This window comes from Vanacampus margaritifer, chromosome 7 (genome assembly GCF_051991255.1).
Source record: "Vanacampus margaritifer isolate UIUO_Vmar chromosome 7, RoL_Vmar_1.0, whole genome shotgun sequence".
Lineage (NCBI taxonomy): Eukaryota > Metazoa > Chordata > Actinopteri > Syngnathiformes > Syngnathidae > Vanacampus > Vanacampus margaritifer.
The window spans coordinates 16,856,066-16,877,958 of NC_135438.1; the positions used below are offsets into that span (position 1 = coordinate 16,856,066).

Here is a 21,893-nt window from a genome sequence, read left to right on the forward strand (position 1 = left end):
GAGCGTTCCTAATTTATTGTCACTCAAATTCAAATGAGTAGATCGACTTCATCCAGTTGAAGAGCACTGCAAATTAAAGAATAATCAGAATGCTGATGAAGGGAGGATTTATTGCCAGGGCACTGTTAAATATGAATACAAAATGAACTGAAGTGTGGTGAAGTTGACGGTGTATATTGTACATTGTTGTAATAGCGTTCAGATTCTCACCAAGTATGTGCAGGTATTAACCACATACAGTATACGCACATCACCTACAGCTGCCACGCTGAGCACCGTTTGTACAACTGTTCATTTTAATGTCTGGAACAAAGTCACACTTTTATCTATTATATCTGTTTCTGTGCACTTCTGTCCTCATCCATCCAATGTTTCCATTCACAAACTTTCCCTCCAAAAAGCTGTTATTGTTGCAGCAATAATAATGCTAATGCTCACAACATTGTTCACCAATTCTAACAGAATATGTCATAATTTAACATTTAGAAATTGGATGTAGCCAGCGAACTGTGATTAATTTGCTTAAGCCCTAAAATTAAAGTCAAGTCAGAAACACTGGAGCACTCTAAATAAAGGCAACACAAGTATAGAAACAGCCAAGGAACAATAAATAAAATAATCAACTAACCTTGTTTAGTTTCTTTTTCTTATAAGTGCTTAAATGTGGTGGGTCGTCTCACCTGAGGTGAGCAGTGTGAGGTAGGGTCAGGTAAACAAGCTCTTACCTGCCGGTTGAGTAGAAGCAATCTGTGGCAAGGTTTTTACTTTCTGTACTTGGATTAGCAGACTAATGGAGGCAGGCGGAAAGGGTCTGGCTACCGAAGGAAGGGAATTCCACTGAGCAGTTTAGAACCATCTCGCTTCTGCAGAGTGAGCCTCCAGATGCCTTTGGATCAGGACGAATGATCAGTGAGGCACAAGCTGGGGTTTAGTCAACCCTGGCTGGGCCACCTGAAGGAGGATGTGTGATGTTTCAAACACTTGAGCTAAGGAATATCACTGATGTTGTGTTCCAGAGCATCCAAGTGCAACTCAAAACGTTCTTCTGCATCATGTTGTCAGAACCATGAACAATGAAATGAAAGCACCACAATGTTGCTATGGCAATGTTCTTGTGTTTTTTGTTCTTTCATAGGTAAGTGTTGATATATTGATATTGTTCATAACTTATAGTTTTACACATGGAATTTTTTGGGCTCCTGTTATCTTGATACTTCCGCTGAGGCCTTGATGATCACAGTAGCATCTTAGTGTACACTAGAGCTGCAGCTTGTGGCCTTTAAAGTGCCATGCACGACGTGACCACTAGATGGCAGAACTGATGCGTTTACAGTTTCAAGTGCTGCTAATGGTAAAAGATGAGCTCAGCTTCACTTGCAATGGAATTTATTTGATTAAAACACATTTTATTTAATCAAAACATGCAGTAAAATCCACAATTATTACTTTAAAAGCCTGTCTCTATGTTTTAGTTGAAGTCATGCGCATCTGCTGAATTAGGTTACATCAAGCTGGAAATGTCAAAAAATGAAAGATACATATGTAGATGGGTTTTATATTTGGCTTCCCCCCACATGCCAAGAAAATACAACTTGGGTTAATTGTAGACTCTAAAATTGTCCGTCTGTGTGAATGATTGATTGTCTGTATGTGCCCTGTGACTGACTGCATGATGACCAGTTCAAGATGAAGTTCCATAGTCTTATAGCTCAGTCCAGTCGTTTGGTTTTAAATGACATTCATGGTAAATTTTGTTGCAAATTGCAAAGTTATTTATTTATTATTATGTTATTTATTTACCATTTATTGTCAACTTACCAAATAATTCCTGTGATGTTGCTCAATATGAAATCATACATTCTTTGATGAGGTTGCATGAACACATTCCTTTTTCCTAACATCTGGTTCTGTCTTTAAAAAAAAAAATCAGGTGCAGTCTGAACTCAGACCTCAACAGCTGCAGCCTCGACCTTATAGTTTTCTGCATGCAAAAGTACTATATCGTGTCGGCTTGATACAGAGTGAAATGAACAGATAGCAAGGAATAACTGTGAGAATATTTTAGACTTCTGTCAAGGTACTACATGCCTCATTGATCAGTGAGCAGTATAAGTGCCACAACCATAAGTGATTCAAGACCCAAAACACAGCTCTTGAGACTAAAATATGAATAAATATACTGAATACATCAGCATAGTAGCTTTTATTCCAAGTCTGGCTACTTCTGTCCATCACCATTAGTCCAAATTAGACATCTGGTTTGCTTCTCTTGTCGAGGGCCAAATTTGAAAGGTTTGTCTGGAGTCTTGCTGTGTTTCGAAGGCCAAGCTGTAGTCCACCCGAGCCAAAAGTTCTCATGATTACATTTATCATGCACTCATGCATGACAGTATATTTCCCAAGCTTGGCTTCAGCCTTTTGTCCCCTGGAGTTGTTGTTCCTGGCCTGCAATTAGATGGGCCATCAAGTTTAAAGAAGCATTCTCATAAAGGTCAGCGTGATCAACGTGGAAACAATTAACAATAATCTGTGCGCAGACTAATGCAATAAACTACATGTACATATCGGGCTTCTTTAGTCAAGTCTACGTCAAAACAAACTATCCTATTTTAAGAGGTGCCCTGATTGGGGTGGATTGAGTGTATGTGCACATGTGGAGGGAAATGTTAATGAAACAATACAGAGGAGTATCCAGTTAAAGGAAGTTAGGCTGCTATGTTCCATGGGGCCTTTAAATTGCACATGTTTTGTTTTTATTGAGGCAGCATGGTGATCTTAGTGTTTGCCTCATAGTTTTGAGGTTTGGGTTTGAATCTCAGCTCCGGGCTTCCTGTGTGGAGTTTGCATGTTCTCCCCGTGTTTGCATGGGATTATTACTGGTACGCATCTGCAAAACATAGCTTTTAAATTAATTAAAGACTCCAAATCGTGTGAGTGTGGATGATGGTTTGTCTACATGTGCCCTGGGACTGACTGGCAACCAGTCCTGGGTCTACCTGGCCGTCTCTTACCTTAAGTCAGTTTTTGTTTTTTTAAATGGATGGATAAATGTTTCATTTAATGCTGAATCTGTAAGCAAATCACCAATTAAATAATGGATATACCTCTCACATGATGATATAATACGCACAAATATAAAAGACTAAATCAGTCCACACAAGCCAATTGTTGGCCATTTACAGAGCCTTTTATGGCCAGGTGTCTGCAGTCTGCTGCCTGTCTTTTGCCAAATGGCTAAAGGAGATTGAGCCTTGCAGTCATTTTCCCACATGCACTTCCTTTTGAGCTAAGTGCTGCCTATTCAGTGGACATAAAAATAAAATAAAAAAGCAGCTAAAAACACATTATTTTTAGGCTGGCATTCCATTAAGACTTTTTAAGTTTATTTATGTATTTATTTATTTTGCCTTGATTTGTTTGAGGTTTTTTTTCTCAAACTAACTTTAAAATGCTATGAGCATAGCTGCCTTATATTCAAACGTTTTGGGAAAATAAAATAAAAACAAAATCTTTACCAAGCACATTAGTATTTATTGATTTGGTAAAGGCAAATTAAAACGAATTTTCGCACTTATGGGCTAACGATATGTAAGACTGTATTCTATAACTATGTGAAGAACTTTGTGGGTCTTCCTTGTGAAAAGTGCTCCATAAATATGTTTTCACCATTTTTGTAATCCATGCACATGAAATTGGGCGGGCACTGCGACGTCACTGCACGGACACGCTATGATCGACAATGGTAATCGCGAATCCAGTGTCGTTATTTGTCTACGATTAGCCAATCAGAGAAAGAGATTGATTGTTTGCGGAAATCATAGCACAGTTGGCTTCCAGTGCACGAGCACCTCTTGTAAAAATGCCCAGAAGACTGCCACAATTCAAAATAAACACACGTTAGTGGTTCGGTGAGTGACATAGTAATGACGCTTCTAATCTATTCGCAGTAGCCCGTAGTTGTCTGTTTACTTGTCGAATTAAGCAATAATTGTATGGTAATCGAGATATGAATATTAAAGATATTGCCGTTTTTCTCAGTCGCTTTAGTACATTCCTGAGATCAAGAGTTACATTTGAAAAACATCGTGGTTCTTCTGCAAAAGCGCACACACAAGCGCCCGCTGCTTGACAACCACAGCATGGCATCCGCTTCCGGAACAACGAGGGACAGACGTGTGACTGCGTCCAAGAGTAGGATACGGTACATTCGGGTACACAAATGCTGGATTGCATTAGTACAGGTACTTTACTATATACGAGTTGGTAGCTTATAGCGAAGCACGTGGTAAAGATGTGCGCGATTGCTGTGCGCTCGCCGGTCCATTCAAGTGAATGGGAGCGAGGCTAGCTTTTCAGTGATGTAGTAGTATATATCCTCACTTTCGGTCGTTTCTGTCGCAACGCGCATCTTAATTGTATGGGGAGCCACCAAAACTCGATCCAGGTTGACACAGTTCACATGGCTGAGTCATCGCGATCCCAAACCCAATGTTTGCAAGTGAGTGGCAAACTTTTATTTTAGTCAGTCAAGCTACACAACACATGCACGCACAAATTGTAAATTAGAGCAAGACGCACCGTGATGTAGCTAACACACCCACACACGCACATGTTGCAGTAGAATTTGTTTGTTTTTATTGCCAATTTTTTTGTTGATGACTGTTTGTAAGTTCTAAGAAAAATACACTTTACACTTCCTTTTTGATTGATATTAATTGTTTTCCTTTTTTTCTTAAATTGCTTAATTTTCACTGAACCTGTAGACATATTATTATATAATTTATTGAGATATGATTTTTTTTCTCCATATCGCACAGCCCTACAAATCAACGTATTGTAGGTGGAGTTACCAAAGCACGGTGCCAAACCCAATGTTCGCAAGTGAGTGGCAAACTTTTATTTTAATACGTCAAGCCACACAACACATGCACAGACAAATTGTAGAACAGCACACACAGTAATGCAATTAACGCGCGCACACACAAACACAACTTATGGTGAAGCATAAAATTGTTATTTATCACGAAAGCACAGTTGCACTTGCAGTACAATGTGAGTTTGTTTGTTTTTTATTGCCAATTGTGTTCAAGTTGATGACTTTCAGTAAGTTCTAACTTTAAAAAATGCACTTAACACGTCCTTTTAAATTGATATTTTGCTTTTTCTTTAAAAAAAAAAGGCATAGTTTTCACTGAATCCAAAGTATTATCAAGATATTTGGTAAAAATAACGTGATATGAAATTTTGTCGCACAGCCCTAGAAAGCTGGATGTCCAGACGAGGTGTTTGTAGTGAACATGAAGCCGCCAAAGCGACGTCGCACTGTACAAAATGGAGCAGAGGCAGCCCCTGAACGGCAGGAGGAGCTCCAGAGTGCAGTGGACGTGGTGAGTGAGAACACGCTCTATGTGACAGTTGTGCCTTCTAAACTCATGCTGCTATAATTTAATTCTACACGCAAAGTACGCATAGTGCGTAGGGCACCATCTCTTGGGGGGGTGCCACCATCGTCCGTGTGGGGCCCCATTTTTAGTGCAGGCACACATTGCGACATCATTGAGTGTGCATGTCATCGTTGGTGAACGCTCCGAAATGCGCTTAACTTGTCGTCGAAACATCCGTTAGCACCCGTGCCAATGTATACTATTGATGTAACAACATCCAAATGTCTCGATATGATAAATATCATGATATTGTGGGAGGTTGGCAGTAATGCTCACAATACTGTATATAAACTCACAATATTGTTGGGGGAAAAAAAGAAGCTCATATTGGAAAAAAATGCACAATATTGTGTTTTTGTTCATAATAACAGCGGTGAGTAAATAGACTTGGCCATGAAATGTCACATGTCATTGTTATGTGCTCCTATTGGCTCAGTAGTGCAAGGTATCCTGGTCAATGTAGTCCACAATGTTTGTGTTCAGCTGAAGCGGGCGAAAAGTAATGTTTTGTTACCGACATCTTGAAAAATATTTGCAGGTATGACTGATTTATGGTAGTGATTACCGCCGCAATGGCCAAAACATTCCTAATTAAAAATAAACTGTACTAATAAACTCACCACCACAGGGTGCTAGAACTGCACAAATGGAATACAACCTGCCTTTGTAACCCGATATTGCGGCAATTTAGTATCGCAATATCACGATATTGCAGTTATCGTTACATCCTTTGTATTTACCCCTAAAAAAAATGTAACACTTGCCGCGGAAGAGCGCTTGCATTGCATTTGTTTTCATTTTCAAATTCCAAAATTAAGAATGTAATATTTTACCAATTTTTTTTTCCTATCAAACAATGTTGACAAAATAAGTAGAAGACCATCATTTCACATTTGAATGCTTTATATGGCAACTTACTGATGCATTAATGATAATATCTTGTTTGTCTCAGAGTATCATCATGCCCATGTACAACGCCTCCTGTTGGCTAGATGAATGTCTGCAAGCCATATTGTACCAAGACTTCACCGGGATTATGGAACTATCCATTTTTGATGACGCTAGCACTGTATGTTTGATTCAGTCACATTTGCAGTATCTTGAAATCTGTCTGTCTGTCTATCTATCTATTTTATCTATCTACTGTATCTATTTTATCTAATCTAATCTATTTGCCCTCTAGGATGACTCCAAAAAAGTGGTGGATGCTTGGAGGGAGAGGTTGGAGGGAAGGGGCATCTCAGTGGTGATCAGTGGCCACAACTCGGACCAACCAAGAGGAGGTCTGTTGTGAATTGTGATGAGTGATCCGTCCTTTTTTTAGGACTGTTCACACAGCAGGCAAATAAATGCGACCCAGATCGGATTTTTTTGCCCAAATGCAACCCGTATCTGACTTTTTTTTATGTCAGTCTGAACGGCTCAATTCCGATTTTTTCATATCCGACCTGGGTCACTTTCATATGTGGTCCTAGAACAGATACGTATCAGAATTTTTGCAATGCGACCTTCTCTGCAATAATGACTTCCACCTTGATATTGTAGCAACGCAACATGTCATTTGAAAGTACCAAATGGAAACCTAAAGAAACTTCGTTGATTTTTCTTTCAGTGGGCTATGCAAAGAATAAGGCAGTAGCGCAGAGCTGTGGAAAATATTTGTGCTTTCAGGATGCGGTAAGTGTGTGTGCAGGCTTATGTTAGTTCTATTAAAACGTCACTTGTCTTCTAAGGTCCGACTTGAGAAACTTGTAATGGAAAGGCCATCTGGAGCCTTCTGTCACTAATCAAATTAAGTTGACCTCATCGCTCCTTCTTATTTTTGCTTTTAAACTGCTTTTAAATTGTCTTCCTTCCAATAGAGCGTGCCCATCAAAAAAACGTGCCTGACAGTCCGATTGAATTCTCATAAAACAACTTGCTCGATGAGCTCTCTTGCACTTGTCTCTGCTTGACATTGTTCAAGTCCTCTTTCAAAGTCCAGAAGTCGATGAAGTAGAAGGAATTATTTTTAGACTTTGTTTAGCACATGCTAGATGTTGTTACAAGTGTGATCCTTTCCTCCCACGTGCATGATTACATACATTCAGAGAAAATCAGTTCCAGATGAGGGGGGGGGGGGTCTGCTCAGGTTCCTTCATGATGGGTTTTTGTTCTTTTTGAGCTAATCAAGTTTAATATGATTTATAATAAGCATTCTCTTAAAAAAAAGCCTGCATAGTCACAATTAGAGATCACACTCTGTTATGTTTGCATGCTGACTCGCATTTGACATGTATAATGAATGACTGATAGTGTGTGTATTGCAGGATGACATCATGTTGCCCCAAAGAGTTCGGCTGCAGTTTGAAGCTTCTGTCCTCCACTCAAATACTGTAAGTTTTTCTAGAAGTGTTTAATCATTGACTTCCTTTCCTTTTCCTCGGCCCACCTTTTTTTCTCCTTTACTTTTCACCTTCTGTTGCCTGTCCTTCACCATCGCTCCCCCAGCCAGAAGGCGCCATTTTTGTCTGCATTAATGTGTTTTGCAGACCAGTGTGCTGGAAGTGAATCAAATCCAAATCTTAGTAATGTTAGCACAATGCGAGCGACCGTGTTGGCGTGCCATGATGTTGGCATGCAGAACAGTGTGAGTATCCGGTGTTGACGCTTGTTGTGGCCTTCCAGGTCAGGGGTTGGGGGTCATGTGTGTGAGGGAAGTGAGGGAGACACCACAGAGACAGCAGGCCTGCCGCCCTGCACAAACAGCCTGTCCCTTTCTGTTACACCTGTCTTTTTTTTTTTTTACTTGACAGCTCTGTGTCAAAATGCAAAACAGCTTTCTTTTTCTTCATTTTGACAAGCTTCTCCCATCTGATTGGTATTGACTGTAGAGTTTGGCTTAACGTTATGGAAAAAAATATTGAGGACTTTATGACAGGGCCCAACTGATTAAGTAGCTGAGCGTTTAAATCGGCCAATTATGGCCCTTCAAACATTGGCTCCCTGTGGATCTCTAAAAAAAATTATATATTTTTTTAGATAAAATATTCTTTAATTAATATATGATTTAGATTTAAAAAAAAGAATATTGAAAAGAAAGTCAGAGTCCAAATTTGTATGTTGTCAGAAAAATAGAGACCAAATGTAGATGAAATAAAAAATATATATTATAAAGCCTCAACATATAAATAAAATAAAATGTTCAAAAAACAAAAACATTTTTAAAAATTACCATTAAATGTCTTTGGAATTGCCCCCCAAAAAAGTCTGAAAATTACTTTTTAAAAAGGCAGAAAAGAAAACTTTCAAAAGTAACTATAAAATGTCTAAAAATAAAAGAAGAAATCCCCCAAATTACCATAAAATGAGTACAAATTTACCAAAAATGTCAGAAAATTAATGGCAAAAAAGGCATGATTTTTTTTTAGCCATAAAATGTCAAAAAAGGAAGAAAATAGGCAATAAATTACCATAATATCTTCATAAAATTACCAAAAATGTCAGACATTTGACAGAAAGAAAGAAAAAGAATCTCAAATGTATTGGATGCTGCATATCTTCTGTTATGGTGCAGCTCTAATTAGCTCTTGGGCCCTCAGACTAACACTAACACACTGTTTCATTCATCATAATGTTCAAAGTTTTGCGGCTCCAGACAGATTTTTATTATCTATTTGACCTAAAATGGCTCCTTTGACAGTAAAGATTGCTAATCCCTGTTTTAGATTATGTATTGTCCTTTTTCAATCACATGGCACTACACCATCTGGAGCACGTGCTTGTGTTCAGTGTACCAATGAAAGTAATTCTGGTTTCAGTAATTGCTTGAAAAGTTTTCAAAGGTCGTAGAAGAAACCATGTTGACCTTCTCATAAATGTGTGTTTTCATTATAGTTGATAGGCTGTCGAGTCCAGAGGCTTCCAGAGGGATCCACGGAACGCTACACCCGCTGGATCAACACAATCACTCAAGATCAACTCCTCACACAAGTAAACACTCTGAGCTCGCTACACTCTGTTTGGTTGGGCCCTTCAAAGAGGTCACGTGGCAGGCTGCGAGTAGGTCAGTCTAAAACAGGATACATACCTGCCGCTTACCGTTTTCCACGGAAATGTGCCGGTGGACTGGACGCAAGCTCCAGGAACGGCGATGACCTTTCTGCCATTCAGTCCCATGGGAGGAAGCGGCTCACGTGGAAAATGTTGGTAGTGGAATTGTTAGTTTTGCAAACAAAACTGCACTGTGAGTTTACTGAGCAGACAGATTGTCTTCCATCTGCAGGGGACATCTGGGTACGCTTATAGTGCTGCAATAGTATGTGACGTTCACATCCACACTGCCAAAATACTAAAGTTGAATCCAGATGGTGGTGTGTTTCGCTTGACGAGTGAGGAGCACACGCAGTAAGCCAATTATAGAACAAAAGTGTAGGAGACAACCAATCCCCTCACTGATTAGAAGTGAGGTATTTCATGGGGGAAACAGCTTCCTGAAGTTGGACATCATCCAAAAACAAACGGTGTTTCCAGGACAATATGGGTCATTGCTAGTGTTGTAGTTCACTGACTTGACTTTCATGACCACTTTTCAATAAGCTTCGGAGTGAATGGTTTCTTGCTTCCGTATGTGTCCTGTGATTGACTGGCAATCAAGTTGCCCAAGGTCAACTGACATTGGCTTGGACGGATAAAGTCTTATGCTGATTGACAACCATTTTGAGAAGTGATGGTTGCATGTTATGTAAAAGAAAGATGTTAGCCAGTATCTGACACTGTAAATACAATTAGAGACATTAACAGTAAGTGTAGGCTGTGTCAGTAGTAGTAGGAAAAAAATCCCCTTCTTGACAGTTAAATGTGACCTCACTAGTCTAAACATGACATTCTGATTAATATTACATTTGTGGAATATGAGTTATGAAACAAATTCCAGCTGTTTTTGTCCATCTCAGGGTGCGGCCATTTTGCCACAAGATGACATCAGAGTTGCTCAGGTCTCAGGTAACAACCAGTCAAAGCTCAGTTTCAGAAAACAGGTGAGCTGTGATAGGTGAGCTGTGATTTGTCTTTGCCTGAGCCCTGAGCAACGATGATGTCATCTTCAGTTGACAGCAAGTTGCAAAATGGCCGCCCCCTGAGATGGATAAAAACGGCTGGATTTTGCCTCATAACTCATATTCCACAAATGTAATATTAATCAGAATTTCATGTTTAGACTAGTGAGGTCACATATAACATATTATTGTCAAAAATGTTTAAGGTTGACTTCCACTTTAAGAACCTAAAAGCTGACAAAAAATAAAGATTGTGTCTACTGTTTTTCAATTTATATAGCAGTGGAATGTAGCATTTGAACTGCTGTTTCTGTCTGAGCAAAACACACCGTCACCGAGGCAACAGGTCTCTCCTGCTCAAACACACACCCGGTCTGCATAATACCTTACCAGGCATTCAAGGATATTCATATGATATTACATTTCATGAGAATGTGGTCATTCCTCCATTCTGTAGCTTTAAAATCGCTCTTTTTTTCCTCCTTGTACTTCTCTTCCTCCACATTCTGCGTTTTCGCCTCCACTTGCCGGATCAAGAAGCAGAGCCTAGCTAGACGTAAACCAGAGATTTACTCAGGGTGGTGCTTGCTTAACTTGATCCAGAGCAGGACTCTAGAGTGTTCATCTGCAGGACATTAGGTATGGTTATCAATAACCTTCCCAACCTTGCTCACTAGTCACATCCTCAGACTTTTCTCATGCTTTCCCACATTCTTATTCGTCCGATTCATGCATTTGGCCTTAGCTTACATCTGCAACGTGTTGAAATATTGCAACAGAGGAGCCACATGTACGTAGGTGGATGCACATAAACACGCACACATGCTCATATTCGGCAGATTTGTCCAGCTGACTCTGAGGTTTTCGTTTTTCATCTGTGATCATTTGAGCCATGAAATTGTGCGCACATAAATGTTAAGTGCACACGTTGACACGTCTTGCGAAATTTAGTGAGGCAATTTGAGCAAAAACGAGAGTAACCTGAAATCAACCCCCACATGCTAAAGGCGACAACTGTCACAGGACACCCAAAGGACGGAAAGCTGGAAAGAAGAATGAGGAGGGCTTGGAGAGCACTGAGGTGGGGGGTCTGTCAAGATATAAATATAGCGCCCATAATGGGGTCTTGGTGTGTTTGTGAGATGCAGCCAAAGAGAAGGAGAGGGCAAAACAAAGGCCTTAGTCTGTGTTTTCCTTGTACTTGTCAGGAAGCATGTAGCTCGGGAGCACACTTTTAGCAAGGCTGAAAATTGACCTCTGCACATGACTTACTGATGGGACTTTCTGAGGCCACTCACTGTTCAGTTATCGCTCAAGTGGATGATATGTTTACTGCTTGAACCATGACGTTACATTGAACTCATCTTTAAAACAACCATTGCAGTGCATGGAGAAAAATCTGCCATGCAATAAAGACCAGATAAAACACAAAAGCGAGTAAAGATGTGTTTTAAGACAAGTTTTACAATGAAAATAGCAGGGGCCACAAAATAGAGCCCTGTGGAACTCCGCATGACATAGGAGCAAAACGGGACTCAGAGCAAACACAGCTAATAATATTACAACTGTTGTGTTGTTACCATGGTGATCTCAGATCACCTGCATGAACCCAAAATATTGGTGGTCCAGCCTGTTTCAATCACTAAAAAACTGACAAAATTTTCCTTTTATGCCCAAACCCGTTTGAGTGTCAACACTGCTTCTTGCACTGTACTGCATAGCCCATGGGTCTGAAACCTGCAGCTCTGGAGCCACATGTGGCTCTTTAGTCCCCCTCCTTTGGCTCCCTGTGCATCTCTGGAAAAAAGAAAGAACTATAGAAAATAATACGTTTTTTTAATGTATTTATCAGATTTTTTAAAGATAAAATATTCATTGAATGAATTAATGCTTTAGATTAAAAAAAAAATCTTTAAATAATTTTAAAAATGTCAGAGTCCAAATTTAATTTGTAAGTTATCAGAAAAAGAGACTAAATGTATATGAAAAAGTTTTTTTAAATACCTAAAAACGTCCAAAAAGTGACCATAAAAATGTCCAAAGAGATCCAATAAGAGCAGAAAACTACCATATAATGTACACAAAAAAATAGAAATAGAAGATATTCAAAAAGTAACCATAAAATGTCCACAAAACAAAAGAAGAAATTCCCAAATTTACCCCAAAATGTCCACAAAATTGCCATAAAATGTCCAAAAAAGTAAGAAGAGAGGCGAAAAATGACCATATGTCCATACTGTTTTGTTCATCACAATGTTCAAAGGTTTTGCGGCTCCAGGCGGATTGTTTGTTATGATGGCTATAATGGCTCCTTTCACAGTAAAGGTTGCTGACCCCTGGTATAGCCGTATGTCCTGATGCTAAGATGTTTTTTTGCACCTTAGGTATACACTTCACACGGACCAACAGTCATCATGCCGACATGGTTCTGCTCACGAGACTGGTTCTTAACTGTTGGATGGTTCACCGAGGAGGGCAAAGTAAGACACTTTTTCACTCCAAATTGTCTTCCCTATCCACAGCAAATACAAATATGACAGATGCTGTTTTAAGAAAAAACAATTTGTTATATTGCAGGATTTTGCACACACAAAAAAAGTAACCCAAATTCCATAAAAACTTTGCAAACGCAAAGAAAAAAAGGATCTTGCAGGAATTAACTAGTTGTTATCATCTTCTTCACTTCCACCCAGGGAGTCCCTGAGGACTTGATCTTCTTTTACGAGAGTCTTCGCCAAGGAGGACTCGTGACCAGAGTTGACCGCTGCTTGCTGGCGTACCGTTACCACGAGAAGGCCACCACACACTCCGTGAAAGAGTCCGTTTTACCTCGCACCCCCTCCTCCACTCATCTCCTGCTCAAGCACTCACAGCTGCCAACTGGCATCCCAGATTCCCCCAGCTCAACACATACTGTACATGCAATACATCTAGTTGCCAGCATGCCTTGTGGAATGTCAAACTTCTCTCCGTCCCTTCTTCCACTTTTCTTCCTGTGCGTCTCTTGATTAGTAGATCTCGCTTGCGCAGACCTTTACCAATCCTCCTCCTCTCTGTCATCATCTATTATCCATCTTATTTCGAGAAGCCTATTTCAAGCTTGCCTATTTTGCACCCCCCCCCCAACTCCTTGACACCCCTGACCCATCCGCTACTTCCTTTGACAAGTGAAACCATCATCTTCCACAGCTTTGCACACGTAAAGTAATTATAGAGCATGTTTGTGAGGTGGCAAGTGCTCTCTAAAAACCTGAGATGGTGCCAAAGACGTACTGAGAAGATAGTCGAACACATGACGACGTGTGAATTTATGAACGTGATTGTGCGTCTGTTATGTGAAATATGTGATCGTGTTGATGAGACGGGTTAAAGGGACACATATGTAGATTGACCACATGCCTCCGTTGTCAGGGAAACCATTTGGAACCTGCGAGTCGGATTCCTTCAGGAAAGAGTCCTTTGCCAATGGGAGAGCTTCACTATATGGAATGCTGGGAAACAGGGCCGTAAGCTGTACCGTTGCCTCGACGCCAATAATCAGAAGAAAGTATGTAGTTACAGACTGTGGGATGGATGGATGGAGTTGTGTACGGCAAGGAGTCGAGTGTCAAAATTACTCCCACAGACTCAATTTAAAAAAAAAAATCCAGTTTTTTTTAACTCCACACACAGGGTTGAATTAACACTTTCTAGCATTTTCACACTGTGTCAGAGTTACTTAAAATAACACTGTGGGAGTTGAGATATATTTAACACCTAGTAAATGTTAGTTCCACTCCCAGAAGTGTTAAAATAATTCAATTGATTATATTTTTTTAATTAATTGCACGAACACCCATTACACAAATGATCTTAATTACCATTATTAGCTTTCTCTTTTAACAAATAACGGTGCCCTGTTACTATAACACTAAAACTCTGATGTAGCAGTGAACACATCTTTGATTGTTTAAAGCGACTGACCGCAGAAAATTGAATTTCGAATCACTACTGACACCTGTGACCAAAAAATGAAACTGCATTTTCCCTTCGTCACATACGCAACGCGCACATGACGTCACATACACAGGCACGGGGAAATTCGAACCCGAATCCAGTCTGAAAACTATTGGCCAGAGGCTTGCAGGAATTGCAGCTTCAACAATAAAACATGAACATAACATTATTATTATTTTAAAGAAGAAGAAAAAAAGGTACATTTAACTGTAACAGTAAAAGTCTTCCGATTCTAATCAAGTGGGCGGAGCTTACTTTGATTAACTCTCTGGAGAGTTGGTTTGACACTAATTGTCAAATAGTTCCAACACTGACCCTCATTTAAATCAGTTGGTGTTAAAAATGCCCTTTGGGGGTTGAAATCAACTCTGAAACATTTAACACCAACATTTTAACACTCCAGTACTGTATTCATGACTGTGATGTCTTTTTTTTTTCCAAGGTCAAAGCTTTCTGTGATGTGGACAAAAACAAGATCGATAAGGGTTTTTACACATATGAAGACTCCAAGGTGAGGTTCACTAAACACTTCATATCTGTGCGTCTGGAGCTCCCATTGATTTTTCCGCTTAGGAGCGACCCAAGCCACAAATCTCAATCCTGCACTACAAGGATGCGGCACCCCCTTTTATCATCTGCGTCAAACTGGTGAGCTGAAAGTGTTTTTGTGTGTTTGTTGTTTCTGACCCCCAGCTCTGCAATCTGAGTTAACGACATAATAAGCGAGGGCGTGTGCCCGGCACAGGACATAGCGCACAGGAGGCCTGCAGGAAATGGCTAGAGACAGCGGCCTGATCTTTGAACACATGGCGCTTGTATAAACATCAACAGATCTGCTCATTTAAAATTGTTGTCAAAATCTTAGAGCCATCTCTTGGAAAAATCCATTTTTAAAAATCGTTAGCAGTGCCTTGTAAAATGCACACAGATGCAAAGAAAAAAAATTCAATTGACAAATAGCGTCCTTATCACCCTGACTCAGACATCAAATCTTCACTGACCCCATCAGCAGGCCATGCTAATTGGTCAATTATGGGAATTAGAAATGGAGTCAGTGTAATTTTCTCTGAAAAACACCTGGACTCGATCCCATGTTTAGCAGCCAAATGCCACGTTGCTCAATGCAACAATAGAATGAACTGTTAAGTTAAAGTTGATTTGTAGAAGTCAAAAGCTTTTTAATGTGGGTGTAAATTTGTGTGCATTTAAAAACTCCAATGAGAACTCTGAAGAAAGGAAATAGATGTAGAAAAAATCATTGTTTTACTATTAGAACAAATACTGTAATACGTCAAATTAAATTTTGTAGAAAAGTTTTGCATGCTTTGTCTTTTTTTGTGCTTGCTTAATATTTTTCTCACAACCGCAATGTTTCTGCTGCGTTTAGGACATGACAGGTGGCGTTCTAGAGGAAAACCTCAACTCATTACAGCTGAAAGAAGGAATCGACTTCTTTCATTTCAACTGACTGCTCGGAGCAACGATGTAGACCGAGGCTGTTACATCACTGTTGGACAAACTGAATCACGAGAGGAGATTTACAACACACACGCACCTTTCAATCCATTTTTGGGGCTAATTCGATTCAAAGTTCAGACAAGTTTAAGTCCTTGCTTGGGGGGGCATTGATTTTGTGGGTACACTCAAAGAAATATTTCAAGGTAAGATTTATGTGATTTTTTTTTTTTACATGACAAATTCCATTTACTTTTTTTTTTTTTTTGATAATTTTAATACAAACCTACCAAATAAACCTTATATGATACATATTCATTAGTCTAATAAAGCCTATTTATTCGAAATGCATAATCCTCAGGTATTTAGTATTAATAAAGTATAATTACTGTAAATTAATAATAATGAGAGAGTATTTATTTAAAATGCATAACGTATATTGTTTTTACATTTTATTACATTTCTATGTTTTTGGAATAAAATTGAATGCAGATGTCCCAAAAACATTTTTAATAACAATAATAATAAAAAGTAGTTATACTTTATTAATGCTAAATACATAAACCTGAGGATTATGCATTTCAAATAAATAGGCTTTATTAGACTAATGAATATGCATCATATAGGTTTTATTTAGTAGGTTTGTGTTAAAATTATCTAAATAAATCAAAAAGTAAATGGGAATTTGTTATGTAAAAAAAAAATTACATAAATCCTAAGTTGTCTTGAAATATTTCTGTGAGTGTATTAAGAGACATTAAGGCACACAGCCACTTAGTAAAGTCTTTAGAACATGATAGGCATATGTTAGCACTAAGAATGGAAATGTCTCGGAAATGTGCCACATCATGATAAGAATGAAAAACTGTGATGTTAAATCAGCTTTTTACATTGTTTATGTTCCTGCAAACTCTCAGCGATGAGTTGTATGCAAATGTGCATGCAAATTGGTCGAGTTTTTGGACTTTTGGACCTGCTGCGCATTTCATATATGTAATGTAGTTTGTATCCATGGTGGGGTTTTTAATGGCAAGAAGATAGAAACAGATCATCAACTGGGCCCCTCCAATGCCATTCCTTCATATTTAACTTTTATTGGAGTAAAAACATTTTTTTTCAAAGATGACATGATGATTACAGCTGTAAATTGTAAGTATTGAAAGAATCAAAGGTCGGGTGTGGAAACTTGAACTTTTTTAATGTTAAAAGATGTGAGGGAGTGTATCAGAACATTGAATTAAGTATGGGTGCGGCCTCTCAATCTGATGCAACCACACAAAGACATCTGCTTCAAACATGGCCACAGCCTGCGCTTGTTTAGCATTCTCCAAGACTCCGAAGAAACAATATTCTCTCCAAGAGAGCACAGCTCATACGTCAACCCTCACAAAACGTTTATTTTACCTCACAGAGCGTGAAACTTTTCTGCCTGGAGCCAAACAGACCTTGAACCACAAATCTCTTTCGGTGTTGCTGTCTTACTGTAAATCTGCGCTATGCAACCAGAAGCACACTGCAGCATTGTGTACAATGAATGAGCACAACTGTGTGGATCTGATAGTGCTATCAATTTTCTGTAAGATCGTCACCTTTGCCGAGCACTTGCGACAATTAAGCATTTACAGTTGGGTAAATAAATGTTTATGGGATTTTGAAGACCTCAGTCAGAATTTGGTGATGTTCAGGCTGTCATCGAACGCAATGGATTTTCATTAAAGTAGGTGTCACTTTGTCCAAATATTTTCACACATACTGTATCATCTTTTTTGTCTAATAGGTCTGCAGCTCAAGATAATCATTGTATTGTTTTCATCAAAATAGTAAAACAATGACTTCAAAATAAAGACAATCAGAAGATGTTTACAACTAACAGTTTGGAGCAAATGTTGCCTGCTTTGATTCTTGGTCACTGAGCCAGCTCACATCTTTTATCCAGGATGATGTGTTTCAACATCTGCATGATGGATGGCTACAGATCTTTGTAGGGACTCCCATGTGATTGGCTGAGCTCACTTGTCTTAGCTAGTAGCAGAATCAGAGACGTGGCTTAATGTAAGTATTTCCTGATAATGTATGGTAATTAAATTTACACTTCACTCAAAAATATAATACTACTCTATATATTTATTCATTTATTATCTTTATTTTGTAAACATTTTGTTTTGTTTTGTTATTGACAACTTGGATAAAAATTCTAAATTAAATATTGCGGAAAAATTTAATAAAACCTAATATTGCAATAATTTGACCAATAATGTAATATTTAAAAAATCACGACTTTTATTATGATAACATTTTTACCTATAATGTAATACCTTATTGCATTATTATTATTTCATATACTGTTTATTAGCAGAGCAGTTCTAATCAAGTGGGCGGAGCTTACTTTGATAACTTTCTGCAGTTGAAAGTTGGTTCAACACTAATTACTGTAAGTTAACTCTGTCAAACAATTCCAACACTGACCTCTGTTTAAATCGGATAGTGTTAAAAATCCACTTTAATGCACATATAATTGTTTTTTATTAGATCAAGTTAAGTGCACATTTTGTTATATTTGCAGGCGTTATTACATTTTATGGGAATTATTACAATTTAGGGTGGTACATGTCTAAACATCCAAGTCTAGTCTAGTCAAGTTTACATTCTGTCACAAATAATGCAAACATGTTTAAACAGTACCTGATAGCATTACCATTTCGCAACTGATTGAAGTCAGTAAAAGAATGGAATTTGGTGCTCATTGCAAACAAGTGTGCTAGTATTTTTCTCATCCTAAACTTTTATTGGTCCTATAATGTTGACTTTTTGCACAAAAAGATCATAGAAAGAAAAGCAATTGGCCAGAATAAAACGTGCTAATAAATAACAACAACGGAGGAGAAAGAGGGTCTCCGCTGTTTACGTCTCAGCATGGGGCTGTTGGCTACGATTGACACTACACTTTAGAGAGTAACCAACCAACGACTGTTGTTTGAATAAGACCTTGCTCTGTCTAAATAAAAACTGTCCCCTAACACTCCTTCATCATGAAGCACTTGGTAGATGATCACAACGAAACCTAATGGAGAATCTATGAAAAAGAGTCAAGTAGAGAGTAAACATAGCTTTAACTTGTGTTTACACTTCATCTCTCTGCAGACATCAGTCCTGATAACACACACGCACAATAAATGACACTGACCCCAGAGGCTGCTGGCTAAATAAATCTGCAGCAAGCAGGGCGGCTGATAAGAATCGGGTGTGTTTGGGTGAAAAGCGCTTTAAAGGTCAGACACTGAAGGCCTTTTAACACATTCCTTTGTTTTCTAGTCTCTTGCTATCTCATGCTATGCAAACCAAAGCACACGAGCGCAACACAGTCTGGTGACATCTGCCTTTCAGGCGTTTCAACATAAATCTTCATTTTAGGCTGACAGTAACAAAAAGTGACAAAAAGAAACTTTGTGGTCTATTGGTTAAATTTCTTGCTTAGACTCCCCACAGATGATATTGTAACGTTTTGTAAGAACGCCACTGACAAATCGTCACCCTTTTATTCCTCTCAACAAAACGCCACTTTTGACCATAGCCGACTCCGGAAAACAGAGTACTGTACAACAACTCACGAGGCTAGCAGAAAAAAAACAACACACGCAACCAAACCATCCGTCAACAAGAAAGCGATGAGAACTTTGGCTTTATGCGCTTTTCTTTTTTAATTTTTTTATTTTATTTAAATATCTTTCCTGGCTTTTTTTTTGTTTTGTTTTTTCGTTTGTTTATTTTTTCTGTGTGTGTAGTGTTTACAATTTGTCTGTGTATTCAGATGACATTTTTTAACAAAAATGTATGTGAGAATTTAAAAAAAAACGTAACCAAACCGCACGTCTCGTCTTTTCCGGGAGACCTGTGTTGCGTTCACTAACAGTCAGGCATAATATTGCTAAACAGAAATGGCAACCCCAGAACACATGCTACACACTTAGTTTGTTACAATATGATTCTTTGTGTTGCACATTCGCAGCTTGATCATTAATAATTAGCTTAGTAGTGATAATGTGTTGATTATCCAAGCGACAAAGTCACAAGGTAAAGACGACAATTAAAGTACATTTTGATTACTTAGATAACTTTACTGAACAGAACTCAAAGTAGGCGACATCATAAGTGGGAAAAATAGTGATACATAAAAGAAATGCCAAAACAGTTTTCAATACATCTGCAATGTTTGTTTTTATTCTAACCATTTTGGTATGAAATGATGCCCATCTCCCTTAAAGGGGAAGTCAACCCAAATATATTCTTTACAATATGTTCTATGTGCCTTCAAAAGTCTAAACATGTCTTTTAGACACTATTGCTTTTGTGTAATATGAATTAAGCAGCTAAATCCACCCATTTTTATCCATCTCATGGAGCGACCATTTTGTCACTTGCTGTAGACTGTAAATGACATGATAGTTGCTCAGGGCTTAGGTAACGACCAATTATGGCTCACCTGTTTTGTGGGTTTGGTCAGGTGACGTTCGCGAGCTGAGCAGTGATTGGTCGCTACCTAAGCCGTGAGTAGGGGAGACCGGAGCTAGTTGTATCACAGGTAAATTGTCACATTGCAATTTTCTTTTCCAGCAGAGGGCGCAACTAAACAGGGGGATGCTAGATTTCTTCGTATTAATTGTCAGGAGTTGTAGACTATTTGAGAAAAGAATAGCACATTGTGAATTGACATGAGTGCCAGTTATCTATTTTGTACAACCCAAAGTAAAGTTTTTCAACTTCATATATTTTCATAAATATATTATATATATATGTTTTATTTGTGCACAGACAAAATTATAGCAGCAAATCATGTGGACTCATTAGGGGAGAAATTCGGGCATCTTGTCATGCCTCAGTCACTGTTCTGTTTTAAGCTAACTTTAAAATAGAGCAAGAATTAGCTAACATGGTCATTTGGGGCAACTTGTCTCAGTCATTTTGGGGTTTGTTGTCACATATGCAAAAACAATGGGCCAATGAAAAATGCGCCTCTGGCAACTCTGTTTACGTATGCCAGAATTGTTCTTCAGATGATGAGTCTGAAGAGTGAGGAAATTAATTTTCCAGGTTTTGTTTCATTGTTTAAAAATTTATCTTCTAGTTGTTGGAACTACAGATGCTCACATTACAGAACTGGTTTAAGTTTCATGATGAACCATCCATCCATTAACCAAAATGCTTTATTTATTTTATTTATTAATTTTTTCTCTTTCTCTTTCTTTTTCTTCACCTAAAACCTATTATTTATTTATTTTTAATTCATTTTACCCTCAAATTTCCAGTTTAAGAGAAGCTAAACAGGGATTTGAGGCTGAAAGCTATGACATACATGCCAGCAGTTCTTCAGGACTTTAATTTCTTTCATAATAATTTTATGCTAATGTTTGCTCAAGTACTATGGTCAATTTTCAAGATCAAATGATAAACGATTCTCTGGCTGTAAAAACAAAAAATCAGGAAAATAAGGACAACTTGGTCCTTGTTTTATTAGTTACAAAATGCAGCGTGACATCTTACCCCATATAGTGTGACAACTTACCCATTGGTGGGGCAACATGTCACATGTTCACTCCCTCTATTTGATGGTTTATAAGGTATGAAAATTACATGAATATAAAAAATATACCTAAGACTTTGTTCTTTCATCTGGTATACATTTTGTTTATATATGATATATTGATTCCAAGAAATATATAACAGTATAAAAAGTGATACAACTAGCCCCGGTCTCCCCTAACTGTGATGTCATTTTCACTCGATATGGCAAAATGGCTGCCCCCTGAGATGGATAAAAACAGGTGCATTTTGCTACTTAATAATAATAAATGCAACTTGGAAATGGTTTTGCTCTTTTATAGCATGGACTGATATTATGAGGCAAATATATCTCTTGACAAAGTACGCACTGAATCTCCCTATTTGGACTAAACAAAGTCTTGTG

General features: G+C 38.4%; 1 protein-coding gene across 4 annotated transcripts; it reads left to right on the top strand.

Annotated features, from left to right (window-relative positions):
- The first annotated feature begins 3,810 nt into the window (after window positions 1-3,810).
- Window positions 3,811-17,803, top strand: qtgal (queuosine-tRNA galactosyltransferase). 4 transcript variants are annotated; one of them, XM_077571436.1, is made up of 14 exons: window positions 3,811-3,908; window positions 4,818-4,881; window positions 5,256-5,387; window positions 6,397-6,513; window positions 6,628-6,727; window positions 7,057-7,121; window positions 7,754-7,819; window positions 9,321-9,416; window positions 12,865-12,960; window positions 13,174-13,298; window positions 13,892-14,027; window positions 14,919-14,987; window positions 15,050-15,124; window positions 15,864-17,803. In XM_077571436.1, the coding sequence occupies exons 3-14, from the start codon at window positions 5,298-5,300 to the stop codon at window positions 15,942-15,944; spliced, it is 1,116 nt and encodes a 371-aa protein (XP_077427562.1). In that variant the 5' UTR covers window positions 3,811-3,908; window positions 4,818-4,881; window positions 5,256-5,297; the 3' UTR covers window positions 15,945-17,803. The 4 variants fall into 4 exon arrangements, 2 of the variants coding, with proteins under 2 accessions (XP_077427562.1, XP_077427563.1); XR_013294886.1 differs by lacking the exon at window positions 15,864-17,803 and having other exon boundaries at window positions 13,174-13,395; window positions 15,050-15,123; XR_013294887.1 differs by lacking the exons at window positions 14,919-14,987; window positions 15,050-15,124; window positions 15,864-17,803 and having other exon boundaries at window positions 13,174-13,802; window positions 13,892-14,017.
- Window positions 17,804-21,893: the final 4,090 nt, after the last annotated feature.